General features: G+C 45.5%; 1 protein-coding gene across 1 annotated transcript in view; it reads right to left on the bottom strand.

Moving 5' to 3' along the window:
• Window positions 1–17248, bottom strand: part of IARS2 (isoleucyl-tRNA synthetase 2, mitochondrial) — a 134633-nt gene that overhangs the window by 88022 nt on the left and 29363 nt on the right. The window contains exons 9-11 of the mRNA XM_077485787.1: window positions 10065–10234; window positions 6271–6361; window positions 4781–4932 (exon numbers count right to left, since the gene is read on the bottom strand). Of these exons, the coding sequence (XP_077341913.1) occupies window positions 4781–4932; window positions 6271–6361; window positions 10065–10234 (413 nt within the window). The remainder of the gene's footprint in view (window positions 1–4780; window positions 4933–6270; window positions 6362–10064; window positions 10235–17248) is intronic.

The following is a 17248-nucleotide window of genomic DNA, read 5'->3' as shown; positions in this document are numbered from 1 at the left end:
CGGGGGAAGGGGCGAACAAGAGTCAACTGTGCTGTGCAGCCGGGTAGGGGGACACGGCATGGAAAAGTCTCAGTCAAAACCGGTGTCCATTTTCCCGGCTGCCAAAGTGTCTAGGGAACGGTGGGACCCATGTGTAGCAAAACAAAAAGGGAGAACATGCGACTGAAGCATGGGCATGCAGATGTTGATCAGAGGCACACAGGAGCATGAAAGAGGCAACCAGGGATCAAGGAAAGGGAGGGGGCCAGCAAAACAGGGGAAGGTGGCAGAAGTGCAAAGTTACTCACTGCATGGGGTGAAGCCGGCCATCATAAGTAAACATCGCAGACAGGGCCAAGGCACTGGGAGGCCATCAGTCAAGCAGGGGCATCATCCGGGCGTTGTTCCAGCCAGGAAAGAGCAGCCGAGGGATCCTCAAAAAAGTGAGCTTTGCCATCCCGCACTACTCGGAGCCGTGCAGGGAACATCATAGCGTATACCAGGTGGCGGGTGCGGAGCTGGCGCTTGACTTCCGTGAATTGAGCCCTCTTCTTCTGGATCTCCGCAGAAAAGTCCGGGAACACCGCGATACGCTTATCTTCATATGGGATGTTACCTTTTTCCCTGGTGAGGGGTAGAACCGCGTCCCGGTCGCGGTAATTAAGCATCTTCGCGATGAAGGTGCGTGGTGGAGCACCAGGAGGCGGGGGTCTAGAGGCCAGGCGGTGGGCACGCTCGACCGCAAAGGTAATTGAGAAGGCCTCACGACCAAAATTGGCGATCAATAGACGCTCTAGGAATGCTGGGGGGTCATTGCCTTCTGCCTTCTCAGGCAGCCCCACAAAGCGAAGGTTGGAGCGTCTCATCCTGTTCTCGAGCTCGTCCTGCTTAGCTAGGACAGCGGAGAGCTGGTGCTGCATTCTTTCGGCGGATATTTGGAGGGGGGGGATGTCATCCTCCACCTGGCCCAGCCTGCGCTCCGTCTCCCCGACCCTCTCGCGCAGCTTATGCAGATCCTGGCGAATGAGGGAGATGTCGACCTTCACCTCCTCAATCCTAGAGGTGAGAGAAGTGCGGCAGAGGGTTACAGCCTCAAGGATACGTGCCGTGTCGCCCGAAGGAGGATTGTCAGCAGCCGGGCCCGGAGCGACGCCATCTTCCTCCACGAGGTCCGGAGCATCAGCACGGAACCTTCCCAGCTTCGCGAGGGCTCCCTGGGACTTCTTCGGCGGCGACATTCAGGCACACGGTGCTCCCGATGGAGATATTGCTGTTCACCGGGTGAAGGATCCGATGGGGTCCGCAAGGATGAAAGAACGGATAAAGGGCAGCCGGAGCTCACAGAAAGAGCGTCCTACTCCATGCCGCTGCAGGCCACGCCCATGTCCCAATTATTTTAATTTTTTTAAAAACAATCTTGATCAGTTTAGGCCAATAAATATTCTACATATTTTTGGTAAAAAAAATTTAAATAAATTTGCCATAAGCGTATATTGATTGGTTTGCGCAAAAATTATAGCATCTGCAAACTATGGGAAAGATTTACTGTATTTTTATTATTTTATTTTACAAGTAATGGCGGTGATCTGTGATTTTTAGCGGTACAGCAATGGAGAGATCGGAGACATTTGACACTTTTTTGGGACCATTGGCATTTATACAGAGATCAGTGCTACACAAATGCACTGATTACTGTGTAAATGTCACTGGTAGGGAAGGGGTTAACACTAGGGGCAATCAAGGGGTTAATTGTGTGTTCCCTCAGTGTGTTCTAACTAAGGGGGGGGGGAGTAGAATTGACTAGGAGAGGAGACCTATCGTCTTTCCTACTTAGTAGGAACAAACTATATGGCTCCTCTCCTGTGACAGCACAGGGATTTATTTGTGTGTTTACACACACACACATCCCCATCCTGGAACTCGTGCACACGATCGCGCATGGCCGGCGTCGCACACGCCCTCTGGTGGCCAAAAAAGGATAGGATGGGATTTCGCCCAGGAGAGCCATCGTGCCGCAATATATCTGCGTGACGGTCGGGAACCGGTTAAAATCCTGGAATGATTTAACTGACACATTGTTCATCACCTGGTGGAGATAACAGCCCTCAGTTAATCCAGAGATCAACTGTGCTCATAGGTTTACATACCCTTACAGAACGTAGGATTTCTTGGCCATTTTTCAGAGAATATGAATGATAACACAAAAACTTTTCTTTCACTCATGGTTAGTGTTTGGCTGAAGCCATTTATCATCAACCAACTGTGTTTATTCTTTTTTAGATCATAACGATAATAGAAACTACCAAAATTACCCTAATCAAAATTCTACATACCCTGGTGAATTTGGCACAAAAGGGTTTGAATGGCTATTAAAGGTAACCATCCTCACCTGTGATGTTCGCTTGTAGTGTGTGCGTGTGTGTGTGTGTTTGATCATCGTCTATGGTACCAATGTCTTGTCTCCATTTCGGATACATCTTTCTGACAGAGTACACATCTCCCATCAACCACTTTTTAGTGGAAGACAGAGGATCTACCGTTGCAAGGATCGGAAAGGTATTTATACTGTATATCAATGGTGTAGAATATGATTGTATTTGCAATGCATGTCTTGGGCTCGGTTCACACTGCAGCAATGCGGGAACCCTGTGAATTCACTGCGGGTTCCCAAATTGCCTATGCGAACTGCTAGGAGTGTCAATTGAAAGCAAATTACACCCTCAAATCAGTTTGCATATCGCAGTGCAAACTGCAAATTCAGATAGGATTCGGATCGCATAGGTGTGAACACCCATGCGATCCAATTCTGCTGCGGACAAAAAACAGGTCCTGTGTGAGTTTGGTCCAAATGCGATGCAAATTCACCCATACTATATGTATGGCTGAAATAACATCGCAAAGAGATTGCATGTGATTTCGGCCCTTAATTGTAATATTGGAAGAATTGCCTGTTAGACATGGGATTAAATCAAAACCTTACTAGTGGGGTGACTGTGTGTTCCTGAGTCTACATTTGCTGTGCCAATTATGAGGGGCTCTCACATGTCATGTTGGATTTCTTTTCCCATTTTGGAGACTGTTAGGCTGCTTTCACACTGGGGCGGTATTCAGGCGTTACAGCGCTATAAATAGCGCCTGTGTAACGCCTGAAAAAATCCGGCCCCTTTAACTCCAGTGTGAAAGCCGGAGGGCTTTCACACTGGAGCGATGCGCTGGCAGGACGGTGAAAAAAGTCCTGCCAGCCGCATCTTTGCAGCGGTGAAGGAGCGGTGTATTCACCGCTCCTATACCGCTGCTACCCATTGAAATCAATGGGACACCGCGGCAATACCGCCGGCAAAGCGCCGCTGCAGCGGCGCTTTGCGGGCGGGTTTAACCCATTTTCGGCCGCTAGCGGGGGTTAAAACCACCCCGCTAGCGCCCGCACACCGCCGCTAAAACGACGGTAAAGCGCCGCTAAAAATAGCGGCGCTTTACCGCCGACGCTGCTCTCGCCCCAGTGTGAAAGCAGCCTTACAGAAGCAGCTAAACATGACAGGAACACCCAAAAATCCGAAGTAAACAAAGGCCAGTATCTACAGCAGGTAAATCTTGCAGTTGAGTATACAAGACATGCAAGCTAAAATGTCTTTTGGGGGACAGGCCAATCTGGCTATACACATCTTTGCACAATCAACATTAGATTTACCAAAACTATCCAGTCTACATCAGGTAGGCCCTTGTACAACATAGTTGTTGGTAGATCTAAAGGAAACTGCACATAAAATTTGTAATGTGTGGTAAGCTTTACGGAGACAGGGATCTGTGATTCCGGCTTGTGCAGAAAGCTATTTTTATATGCACTACCTGGTACAGTAGTTCAAGTAATAAGGACCAAATAGTCACTATGGCAAATGTACCAAAGAAAATGAATAAGCTATTGTGCTGACTAAAACCCAACTATCATTTAATGGGGCACATAATAGGGCCAGGAGAGTGGTAGGAAACACCATGTGAAGTTGATGCAGCTCCTCTCAGATTAGGTCTTGAGATCTTAATGCACATATAAAAAATAAAAGAGTGCGCCTCCATCTAGGTGTAGCAATTATTAATAAAATGCTACAACAAGATGGAGGCACTCTCCTGTGTGAGCAATATAAATAAGCCATTAAAATGGCAAGCAGCAGCAACTGATTGCTTAAGAAATAGAACACATGTCCCCCTAAGCTACACAAGTAGGCATTTTGGGGATATCACTTGCACAAAATTAGAACATTGCAAACCAATTTAAACGCTAATAGGTTATTTAGTGGCCTTTTAAAGGCTGATCCCTTACTTTTTCCCTATCCATTAGAAAATATGTGCTTCCACTGTTGGAGATACATGTCAAATGCCTGACGAAGGGGTCCTGCGTGACTCCAAAACATTCCATCACCTGCTCTGTGATGTGATCATGCTTCAATAAAAAAAATCAGTTTGGACGCTACTTGTCGATCCATGGTGTGCTGGGAAATCTCCTCATTATCATTTCCACTATTGGAGACACTCATAAATTTACAATAATTAGGAGTGCAGGTAATAAAGGGTGCCGTGAAGTGGCTCTGCAGTTAAGGTATGCATTTGCAAATGTGTGCTAACTAAACCCCTGTTTTAACGCATACTGCTATACAGGTTAATTTGGTTGGTAAGCAGACTGGTTGATGAGTTGAGTTGGGAATTTTCTCTGGATTATCTTGCATGCGTTGCCCTTCCATGTGCTCCTTGCTGTTGTGAACAGTTATAGGTGAGGGCAGGGGACATTTGTTTGTTACCGATTCCTTACCTGAGCTTTGTCTTTAATGTTGGCGGTGCTGACAAACCACTGTTTGCTGGCACGAATAATAACAGGCTTCTTGGTCCTCCAGTCATATGGGTAGCTATGTACAAAACTCTCTTCCTTTAGAAGGTTCTTGGAACTTAGTAACATCTGTATGACTGAAAATAAAGAACACATTATGAACTTCAGACTATAACTGTATCTGTCTAACAAATAATTAATCTTACAAGCCTTAAAGTTTAAAGAAAAAAAAAAACTAAATTTCGCTACCTTACCCATCTCTACTCTTGTAAAACTATTCATTTTTTTTTGTAATAAAAGCTTCCTTTTTTCTTATGTATCAGCGGTTTCTGTCCTAATATGACAATGCTTACTTGGACATACACCTCCACCAGCAGACCTTTCCAGCCGTGAGCTCTGTGTCAGCGATATGTTTAGGATTGCTTGTCTGCTCTGAGAGACTCGCACTCAATTATACTCATGAAATCCGTGGAAATTTAAATATTCATTGACTAGTGCTGCCTATCAATATTACTATAGCCCTTTTGAGCTTTATTTTTACTTTTTATATATAATTGCTACATGGCATGCACTCACTATGTCCGTTTTAGATGGAACCCCAATTCTGTGAGCTAGCCATAAGCCCTCTCTTTAGTGCTGCCTCCCCTTGCGTGCTGTATTACCTGCATAGAGGAACTAAACCTCATGGCCGTTCTGTGTGCACATACTTACTTTCTGTGGAAAATACTAAGCGCCTGAAGAAATGTCATATTGCGAAACATGTCGAGCTTATACCCCCAAAAATTGTATTTTACTCCCACTCTGTTAAGGGAACCCCCAGTGGTCATTACACTTATTGACCTGGGCCCAGCGGCTAGAGTTGGATGTGCTGATTACCTTCTGTATTTTATATGTTATTAAGATATTTTTGTACACCTGTTATTAATAAAAATTACACATTTTTACTACAATGGTGCCTGTAAAGTCCACGATTCAATAAAATTAACCTAGTTACTAGGATGTGCCACTTGCTACCAATATTTATACACCCATTGTACCATTCTGTCGTGGTGCATCTTTGCTAGTTTAAATGACAATGCTTACTTAGCGTGAGTTTATGAGGAAGCAGTTTTGCCATCTTAGAATGTGTGCTCCCACTACCTACAATTGTAGGTGCTAACACACAGCGCACCTGCACACTGACTGCCATGGAGCATTGGGCATGTAATCTAGTGAAAACTAGTCATGTTACAATCTGAAAAAGTGTTCCCATAACTGTGCTTCTCACGCACCCATTGGAAGTAGCCTTAGATTGTAAACTCCTTGGTACTGATGTGAGCGTATACTATGTAAAGTACCATGTAAACTGATGGCACTATATAAACAACTGTAATAAATAAATAATAAATCATCATAGCCGAACGTGTCTCATTAGTTAGCTGTCCCAAACACTGCATCAAATTCTGGGGTCCTCGGGTATTTTTAAAAATACATACCAGCTTCATTGCCATCTTCAAGTACAGCTTTGGTTTCTAAATCAGCCCCTGCTCCAGAAGTGTAGCAACCAGCTTCATCCACCAGGCAATCCTTGGAGAAAAAAAAAAATTTTTTTTACAGTGGAACTTAAGCCCAGCGCGATTCCAGTGCGGGTTCCCGCATCGCATCTCTCCCACAGGCAGTCCATACTGCTGCCTGTGAACTGCTGCGGGTGTCATTAAATTGTTAATGACACCCCCAGATCGGTTCACAGATCTTAGTGCAAACTGTGAACTCGCAGAGGAATCTGGTCGCAAAAGTGAGAACACCCATGTGATCCGATTTCAGTTGGGGGGGGTCCCCAAGTCCCTGCACTTTTTTCCCTGTAAATCGAATGCGAATTCAGCCATATGGCTGAACTCGCATCTCACAGACATCGCATGTGATCGGCACTGCAGGTGCGGGTGCGAATCACATGTGATGTTTGTGATTGCAGTAGTGTGAACCTGGGTTCAGTCAGAAAGTGACGTCCTGCTAGATCAGTTCAGGCTGGCCCTTTTGCAGGTATAGCTATGTAAAACATAAAAAAATAAGTGTCTATAATGTTTAAAATCCATGCACGGTTTCTCCCTGCTCTGTTGCGCTCTGTTCTCGGCACTGTGCCCCACTAGAGGCTGATCAGCTGACAACTTTAAGATTTACTGTTGTTGAAGTGGGAAGAAAGCAATGGGACATGATTAGGAAGAGAGAATAGAAAAGCAGGAGAGGCAACAGGACAACTCTGCTGTCATTAAGACACAAAGGGAAAGAGTCCTATCTTACCTTCCTGATAATTTCTCCTTTCTCCCTCATCAGTCTGTGAAATTCAGAAATGTAAAAATTCTGTCAGCCTTCCTCTCAGTCTAAACCAAGACATACAATCGTGGCTGGAAATGTCCATATGTTAATTACAGAAGTGTACGATTATTAAATCTCCAACTCTCTGAACACCAGTTAGTGACTCACCCTCACTGATGGTCAACAGGAGAAGGGCTCCTTACACAAGTGATCAGTAAAGGAATAATTTAAAGGGTTTTTTTTTATGCCATAATGCAGCGTATAAGATTTCCTATCATTGGAGCCCAGTCTTGCCACAAAGTTAATCCAGCTCTGAGCAATCCTCTTATTGTTCAGTGAGATAATTCTTGACAAACAGGGAAAAACTTTGTCAAATCCTCCCCCTTGCTGTGAGTGACAGGTGATTTACATATCCCCTGCACTAGCCTAAGAGACATGTATTATTTTTTAATTCCCTCCCACTCCTTTCTTCTGCTGCTCTGCCAGGATTGGATGTTCCCCACCTCAGCATAATTGGGCATGCTGAAGTCATGTGGTTACTATCCTGTCTTTTCACTGGATGTTAGAGATCATAGCAGAAGTTCAGTGTAAGAAATACACAGGAGAATATGCATATTGACCAGGTGGAGTGTAGAGGTGGGCGGGGAGTCTACTGACATCATGACTCCACCCACCGATCTCCAGACAACAGACCCACCCACAGAATCTGCAGTTTTTCGGGTCTCATAGCAGAAGGAGGGGAGACATTTGATAGGTTAAGATAAATGTAGGAGGCATTTATATCCTTATAGATAACCCCTATGGCAGTAGTTTAGAAAGGATGACATTGGGTTTACATCCACTTTAAAACTTTTTCTTTAACTTTATTGCTATCACAAGAGGGCCAAAAAGCCTACTGTGATAGTCATAGCATAATGCAGGCAACGGGTTCTATTTAAAGTGGTTTTAAAAGCTAGACATTTTTACCCTAATGCATTCCCTGCATTAAGGTAAAAAAAAAAAAAAAAGTATGCCAGTATTTGTATGCATTTTTGGCATTATAAAACAGGACATGTAAGGATGCGCTTCCTGTAGTGTAGATGTGGTTTCCTTTCAGCAGATGAGCGTATGAAGTTCACCATGGACATCGCAGGCACCCGGGATGGAAAGATAGGCCCGGGACGCATGACATGCAGGGGTAGCAGCTACACATGCATGCTTTACAACTGCCTGAATCACTTCTAAAATAAAGCCAGCAGCTCATTAAAAATGTAAAAACACTCGGCTGCGAGTCTGTATACATATTGGAACTGCCACTGCCATATTAACAGATGTGGCAGTGAAAGTTTAAAGTAAGCCTTTACTCTGCCCATACTAGGGAACTGAAGATACATTAGCCACATCACATTGGTGGTCAAAGGGTGAAAGAAAGAAAAAATGAGCCAGCAATCACCCCTCTCACCACATTGATTATATGAAGTATTGAAAAGCATGCTGAACTTTCCACTAAGAAATTAGAACTGCTTACATACATTAACCACTTGCTTACTGGGCACTTAAACCCCCCTCCTGCCCAGACCAATTTTCAGCGCTGATGCACTTTGAATGACAATTAGGCGGTCATACAACACTGTACCCAAATGAAATTTTTATCATTTTTTTTCCCACAAATAGAGCTTTCTTTTGGTGGTATTTAATTACAGCTGGGAGTTTTATTGTTTGCTAAACAAACAAAAAAAGATGCAAAATAAAAAATAAAAAAAATCATGTTTAATAGTTGGTTATAAAATTTTGCAAACAGGTCATTTTTCTCCTTCATTGAAATGCGCTGATGAGGCGGTGCTGGTGGGCACTGATAGGCACAGTTAAGGCGACACTAATAGGCACATGTAAGGTGGCATCGATAGGCACAAATAAGGCAGTACTGATGGGCACAGATAAGGCAGCACTGATGGGCAAAGATGGACACAGATAAGATGGCACTGATGGGTGGCACGGATGGGTGGTATGGATGGGCACTGATAGGTACCACTGATAGATGGGACTGATGGGCACTGATAGGTGGCACTGATAGGTGGCTCTTCTGGGCATCACTGATGGGAACTGGTACATGACACTGATGGGTACGGATATGTGGCACTGAGGTGCAGCACTGTGTGTGCGAAGGCATATTGTGGGCACTGATTGGTGGCACTGATGGGTGGCACTGGGCACTGATGGGTGGCACTTTTTGCCATATATTAGGTGGCACTGGCAGGGGGCAGGTGGGCACTGATGAGCTGTCCCCAGCTCGCCGTAATCGGGACTGATGTCCCGATCACGGCCGCCGGTGATCGGCTTTTTTTTCTCTCCTCGCGCTGACAGCACGGAGGAAGAAAAAATAGCCGATTACCGGCTCTGTTTTGATCACATGATCAGCTGTCATTGGCTGACAGCTGATCACGTGGTAAGGGGGTCGGGATTGACCCCTTGCTCCGATCTGTGATCAGGCGAGTCTCAGACTCGCTGATCACAGAGCGCCGCACGTGCCCCTCTGGGGGGGGGGGGCGCAGGCCGTTCGTGCACGGGACGACGTCAATAGACGTAGTCCCGGCAAAGCAGGTCCGCGATGTAGCTGTCATTCGGCTATAGCGCGGATCTCAAGAAGTTAAAGTGTTTTGTGTGCATCTGAGTCAGTTAAATGGATCTGTCTGACCTAACTAACTGTTAGTTAACAGAGGGAGAGGGAGTTTGTCATCCTGTAGCATGTGTATTTTACAACACAGGCTGAAGGTGCTGCTCCAGCTTAGAGCTCACCATCTGCTGGCTTCAAGTGGTAAATATGAAACCATTCATCTGCAATATCTAATGTGCGCCCATAAAAAAAAAAAAAAGAAGAGAAAATTGCACTATATATATATTTATATTATATATACACACACTCCTTTTAGCATGAACGTAATGCAGGGCTCCCTTTAATCATCCTCCATCATGTGAAATTTTTACCACCCTAACTTACCACTGATAATTTATGATGAGAAGCGACACTGTAGTCTTCAATGCCATGGGCAGGTGCAGTGTGCACAAGGCCTGTACCTTTTCCCATGGTGACATGATTGGCTGGGACGAGCGGGGAGAGCCTTCCTGGTATTGTGGGGTGATCACATACCCCGTTTTCAAGATCTGTTCCTGTAAGATGAAGAACAGCATTAGCATAATTTGATAATAAAGACATTAAAACAATATCGGAAAAAAAAAGTTTATGAATGATGATCAACATGTTCACCAAGTAGTGAATACCCATGATTAACACAATATATATGCAGTTGTACATATTTTACATTCTTGTGTGGTTCTTATAGCTTTCTCTCATAACCGAAAATATTTTTAAAAGGTTAAAGAAAATTTCTCTTTTGATTACATGGATGCCTTTCTCAAAGTATACAGATAAGGACTTCTTACTGCACTCTGCCTTTCCTGATCTATGTACTTGTTCCAAGTCAGTAATTCAGAAAGTATTAAAGCCAAAAGGGCAGCACAAGTGCCAGGCAAAAACCATTTTAGGAGATCAGTAATGAAACCGCCCATATTTATTTTAGAAAAAGGTTTAATTTACCCCCTTCCTGACCGGGACATTTTTTTTTGCGATATACAGCACTGCGTCGCTTTAACTGATAATTAAGTGGTCCTGCAATGCTGTACCCAAGCAAAATAGACATCCTTTTTTCCCTACAAATGAAGCTCTCTTTTGGTGGTATTTGATCACCTCTGTGGTATTTTTTGAGCTATAAACAAAAAAATGGAGACAATTTTGAAAAGAAAAACACTATATTTTTTACTTTTTGCTATAACAAATGACCCCCATTTTTGTAATCAGTTTTGACCAATACATAATTTTCTACAAATTTTTGATTAAAAAAAAAAAACACAAAAAACGCAATAATGTAATCAATGTATATTGATTGGTTTGCACAAATATTATAGAGTCTACAAAATAGGGGATAGATTTATGGCATTTTTAATTTATTTTTTTACTAGAAATGGCTGCGATATGTCATTTTTATTGGGACTGCGATTTAAATAGCGATCAGAGCTAAAAAACTGGGATGGAAGGGGTTAACACTAGGGGACGATCACGGGGTTAACTGTGTTCCCTCAGCATGTGCCAACTGTGGGGGGGGGGGTGTAGGACTGCCTAGGGGAGGAGACGGATCAGTGTTCCTATATACTCTAGGAACACACGATCTGTCTCCCCTGTCAGACACACAAAGTTCCTCATTCTGGCTCTGTACTGGGCGATCACGCGTGCCCGGCGAACATTGCAGCCACCGGGCACGAGCATTGGCTTCCCAGAACCACGGCATGTCCCCCCCCCCCATACCCCTGGAAGCGCCCGCCGTGCAGGGGAGCCATTCTACCGCCGTCAAATGACGGTGGGCGGTCGGCAAGCGGTTAAAATGGCTTCAGACCAAACTGCCCCTTAAAGTGTGCATGTATCTCAATAACTGGTGGAACATTCAACTTATGCAAGAAATTATTTGAATGGTCTATGTGTTCTTTAAAGTGAGCCTGTGCTTTGCCCATGCAGAGCAAAGAAAGAGTTTCACTTTTATTTTATTTTTTCAATCAAATAGTTTAGTAATTTTTTTCCCCCATATTGACAACAAATGGGCAGTTATGTCAGTCACATCACATTACCCCACCCAACTTGTGTATGCAAACAAAAAGCAAAACTAACATTAACCTAACATTCAGAACACTCCCAAAAAAAATGTTTCCCCTCATTGTCTGCGTTCTTCAGTCGCTTTTTTATTTCCCTCCTTCGAAATATTCATGTAGAATAACAGTTTTATATATATTCATTTCGCTCCAGTGTTCGCTTTCTTTCCTAATGGCCCTTATTAATTTTGGATTTCTCAACCAAATCAAACACTAACCACCAATGCCAGATCTTTCCAAATTTCTTAGGACATCTCCTATGTTTATAAGAGAGTGCCTCTAGTCTTAAATTAAGATGAAATGCTTTAATCCATTGGTTTGTCTTTGGTGGAGAGTTTGATATCCATGTTTGCAATATAAATTTCCGTGTCATGTACATAGTTCTCAACCACATCACTTGCACCACTTCTGGGAGAACATCTACCGAATATCTACCATAACCCCTACTGTTTGATCGGGCTGTACCTGCGTGGAACACAAGGAATTCAAAATATCAAATTTGGGCTCCCAGCAGCAGTTTAATTTGGGGCATTGCCACAGCATGTGTATAAGGCTGCTTTCACACTGGGGCGGTATTCAGGCGTTACAGCGCTAAAAATAGCACCTGAAAAAAACCGGCCCCTTTCCCTCCAGTGTGAAAGCCGGAGGGCTTTCACACTGGAGCGATGTGCTGGCAGGACGGTGAAAAAAGTCCTGCTAGCCGCATCTTTGGAGCGGTGAAGGAGCGGTGTATTCACCGCTCCTATACCGCTCCTACCCATTGAAATCAATGGGACACCGCGGCAATACCGCCGGCAAAGCGCCGCTGCAGCGGCGCTTTGCGGGCTGGTTTAACCCTTTTTTCGGCCGCTAGCGGGGGTTAAAACCACCCCGCTAGCGCCCGCAGACCGCCGCTGAAAACGACGGTAAAGCGCCGCTAAAAATAGCGCCGCTTTACCGCCGACGCCGCTCCCGCCCCAGTGTGAAAGCAGCCTAAGTGTACCAGTACCATTTATAAATCTTTGGCAATTAGATGTAGTTACTTTTTTTTTTTTTAATTGAAAAAGCCAACTTTATTGAGGTACGAATGCTTGGTACATAAATTGACGGAGGCCAACATGGCCAAAACAATAGCACATATATAGATACATTACAGTAACCGTGTAGCATAAAACAAACTACCCACAAGAGGTAGAGCCATCACATAGTATATATGTATATATAAAAAAAAAACAAAGGAAGAAGGGAGAGACAGAGAGGGAGGGGAGAGGAGAAAAAAAAAAAAAAAAAAGGGGGGGAGGGAAAGGAGAAGATGAAGGGTGAGTATATCAAGTACACGTTTCACCATCTGCCAACCATCTACCCCAGACCTTTTCGTATTTAGGTGAACACCCCCTATGCACATAAATCAGCTTCTTATATGGAAGAGTATCATTTACCTCTTTTTTCCAACACTGGATTGTGGGGGGCAGGGCCTGCATCCACCTTCTAGCCACCGCTTTCCTTGCCAGGAATAGGGTCTCATGCAAAAAGGTGCGAAGAGATTTATCAGCTTCTAAGCTAGGCATCAGACCGAGCAGGCACATTTTGGGGTCTAGGGTAGCAGGTGAACCCATCTGGTCGTGCAGGAATCGTATCACTTGCATCCAGTATGCTTGAATAGTGGGACAGGTCCATAGAAGGTGATAAAGGGAGCCCGGGGTATGACCACATTGACGGCATCCCGGATTGTACATGGGCTTGAAACGTGCTATCTTCTGGGGAGTTAGATATGTCCTGTGTATGATATACAGCTGCGTGAGGCGATCTGACAGCCGGGGGGATACATATTTCACATCCCCCAGAATGTCATCCCAATCCTCATCCGCAATAAGCCCAACGTCCACCTCCCACCCGGCCTTAGCAGCATAGGCCAAGGCCATGACACCAGGGAGACGGATAGCGGAGTACAAGGTGGAGATTAATTTAGCTGGCTCAGTACCCGTAACTGTATCTACTATAGAGGGGACTGCCAAGGATGGGTTAGAGCTAATAAATTGGGTTTGTATGGCATGGCGGAGCTGCAGGTATCTAAAAAGGAGACAGTTAGGGAGGGAAAATTCGTCTTTGAGCATTTGAAACGTTTTTATTCCCATATTAGTCATGACCTGATAAATATATAAGATCCCATGGCGTATCCACACCACAGGATCTGGAATGGACAGCAGTTCAGGTAGGTGCATGTTGAACCAGAGAGGCGTGTGGGAGTGGACCCGTGGGATCCCAAGTTTTTTCAGTGCCACCCCCCACACCCTCCGGTGATGTGTCAGCATGTCTGCGTTATGACGGGGGGAGCAACCCGTCAAGGGGGCCCTGAGTACTGCCTGAAGGGGGGTGTGGGCTGGATTGTCAGGATGCCCACAGATTAGTGCCTGATATCGTTGTAGTTCGCTTTTATCGAAATAATAAAAATGGGATAATTGTGAGGCAAGGTAGTACTCCTGAAAGTCTGGAAGAGCAGCTCCTCCCAGCGTTGCCGGGTTTTTCAGGAGCTTCCAGGATAATTTATGTCTGCTGTGTCCCCATATAAATGAGTTAAGAATAGACTCAATCGTTTTGAAAAATTTTTGTGGTATATATATAGGGGGGCATGCCACACGAGATAGAGTATCTTTGGTAAAAGTATCATTTTAACCAAATTAATGCGTCCCATAACCCCCAGTGGTAGTCTGACCCAATTCTGTGTCTTAGTCTTGATCAGGGTACATAGGGGTTCAATGTTAAGGAGTGTGTAGTCTGTGAGCGACCTGGTCACCTGCACCCCAAGGTACTTAATCGAGGAGACCCTTGGGAGACTCAGAGGTGGAGACGTGAACGGAGGGGGGAAATGGTCAATGGGAAGGATCTGAGATTTGGACCAGTTAATACGCAAACCCGAATGGCCGCCGATACATTCTATAGAATGAAGGGCAGCGCACAGGGAAGGACCCGAGTCTGCCAGGTATAGGAGGGTATCATCGGCATACAGCCCGATCTTCTCTTCCAGGTTACCAATCTTAAGGCCGCGGATATTAGCATCTGCCCGAATCATGATGGCCAACGGCTCCACCGCCAGTGCATACAGCATGGGGGAAAGAGGACAGCCCTGTCGGGTCCCCCTCTCAAGGGGAAATTGGTCCGATAACCAACCATTCACAAACACCCTAGCCTTGGGGGATTGGTATAGGAGTTGAACCCAACGAATAAAATTGGGGCCAAATCCAAATCTCGAAAGGCACTCCCATAAGTAGTTCCACTCCACAGAGTCAAAGGCCTTAGCGGCATCCAGAGCGGGAGTGGGATCCCTGAATATTCATAAATAGACGACGAATGTTCATTGCTGTATTTTTCCCTGGCATAAAGCCTGTCTGATCTGGGTGGACTAGGGACAGAATGACTTGGTTGAGGCGGGAGGCTAGGATCTTAGCTAATATCTTAATATCAACTTGGAGCAGGGAGATAGGTCTATACGATTCTGGGTATTTAGGGTCCTTGCCAGGCTTAGGGATTACTACAATTTGGGCCTCTCTCATAGAGGGGGGTAGGGTACCTGTATCAAAGATAAATTTGTATAAGTCATAAAGTTTAGGGATAAGGGTTTCAGAGTAAGTGGCGTAGAATTCAAGTGGTAAGCCATCTAATCCTGGGGCCTTGGACGCTGCCAGGCAGGAGATAGCCACAGAGATATCTTCTATAGTAATAGGGGCTTCTAACAGTTCAAGCTGTTCATCAGCCAGTCTGGGAAATGCAACTCCCGCCAGGTAGTCCCTGGTGTCTTGGGGAGAGTGGGTGACCCGGGAGGTGTAAAGTGCACGGTAGAACTTCCCAAATTCCTCCGCCACTAGTTGCGGATCGGTGATATCGTTCCCCCGCGGATCTAACAACGACACCACCACAGGGGGATGCGCATCCAGATGGGCCAGGTATGCAAGTAGTTTGCCCGATCGCTCACCGTACTCAAACACCCTCTGCCTACAAAAGAAGATGCGCTGCTTAGCTTTCTCAATGTGCAACTGGGAAACCTGTCGCGTCTGTATCCTAAGATTATTGGCGGTGTTGGGCGAAGGGTCCCGATGGAACGCCTCCTCCAGCACCTGTAGATGTTCCGCAGCCTGTTGCAGAATAAGTTTAGATGACCTTTTGACTCTATTGATGCGCGTGGAAAGGAGGGAGCGGGCATGCAGTTTAAACATCTCCCAGACCATGTCATAAGCAGCTGAGTGCCCGTTAGCCGTGAAGTAATATTGTAGTTCAGTGGGGATGTCTTCCTGGTCCCTCAGGGCCGTCAGCCAAAACGGGTTGAGCCTCCAAGGAGGAGCAGGTGAGACGCTCAGGAGCTGGAGCGTAATCCAGTATGGAGTGTGATCCGAAAGTATTCTCGGAGCAAAGCCCACATCCCCTAGTTTCGGTGTTAGGGACCTTGAAATTAAAATAAAATCTATACGCGACATAGTATTGTGACTGGCCGAGAAGCATGAGAAGGCTTTAGCGTGTGGGTGTCTGTGGCGCCAAGTGTCAACAATAGCAAAGTCGGTCAGCATGCGGTATAGCCTAGTGTGGGCTGGCGAGTCAGAGGGAGGGTCTGGTGCACCCATACGGTCCAGGGCAGGAGTGAGAGTCATATTAAAGTCTCCCATCCACACCGCTGGTACGGAGGGATATTGAGTCATAAAGGCAAGACCCTCACTAATGACAAGTGAATTGTATGGGGGGGGGGGACATAGCAAGCTAGTATCAGGATGGGGGATCCATTAACGGTGGCGTGTATAAACACATATCTGCCCTGCTGGTCCGTCTGAAGTGACAGTAAATCAAATGGGACCCTTTTTGCAACCAGGACCGAGACCCCTCTGGAATACGAAGTGTGAGTAGCATGATAGGCCCAGCCTATCCAAGGCTTTTTCAAAGAGGATTGTAAGTGACCCGTAACATGAGTCTCAACCAGTGCGATGACATCAGCACGCTGAGATTTAAGGAATGTCAGACCGGCGGTGCGCTTAATCTTATTGCGCATGCCCCTGACATTCCACGTCAGAAATTTTAGGGAGCTCATGGCGGATATAGGGCGTGCATAATGAACCGCAGATGGACCAGGACCAGCCGAGCAGACATGGACAGAGCCATTGGTGGAAACCTCTGTATCAGCCAATATCTATAGTGCACATGTGACAACAACATAGTACCTATAGCATAACAAAACATTTGTAGATAGGTTGGCATAGAAAAACAAATACCCACAACATTTCCCATCCCTCCCAGTCAACTGCCTCCCCAACTCGGCACGGACATAGTATCCCACAACCAGGTATCAACGGGGGACATCCAACGGGCAAGGCCCATTGGAGGCAAGGGACTTCATTTTAAGGGAGCATAGATACCCTTTATAAAAAGAAAAAAAAAAAGGAAGAGGAACAGAAAACAGTCCAGCAAACGGACAAAGTTCACAAAAATCCTAGGGGGGCGACTCCTTCTCTGAGAAGTGCATGG

The sequence above is a fragment of the Lithobates pipiens genome, unplaced genomic scaffold, assembly GCF_037356315.1.
Source record: "Lithobates pipiens isolate NorthernLeopardFrog02 unplaced genomic scaffold, aLitPip1_a1.2 Scaffold_18, whole genome shotgun sequence".
NCBI lineage: Eukaryota > Metazoa > Chordata > Amphibia > Anura > Ranidae > Lithobates > Lithobates pipiens.
The sequence above is the reverse complement of the archived record's forward strand: the minus strand, read 5'-3'. Positions and strand labels throughout refer to the sequence as shown.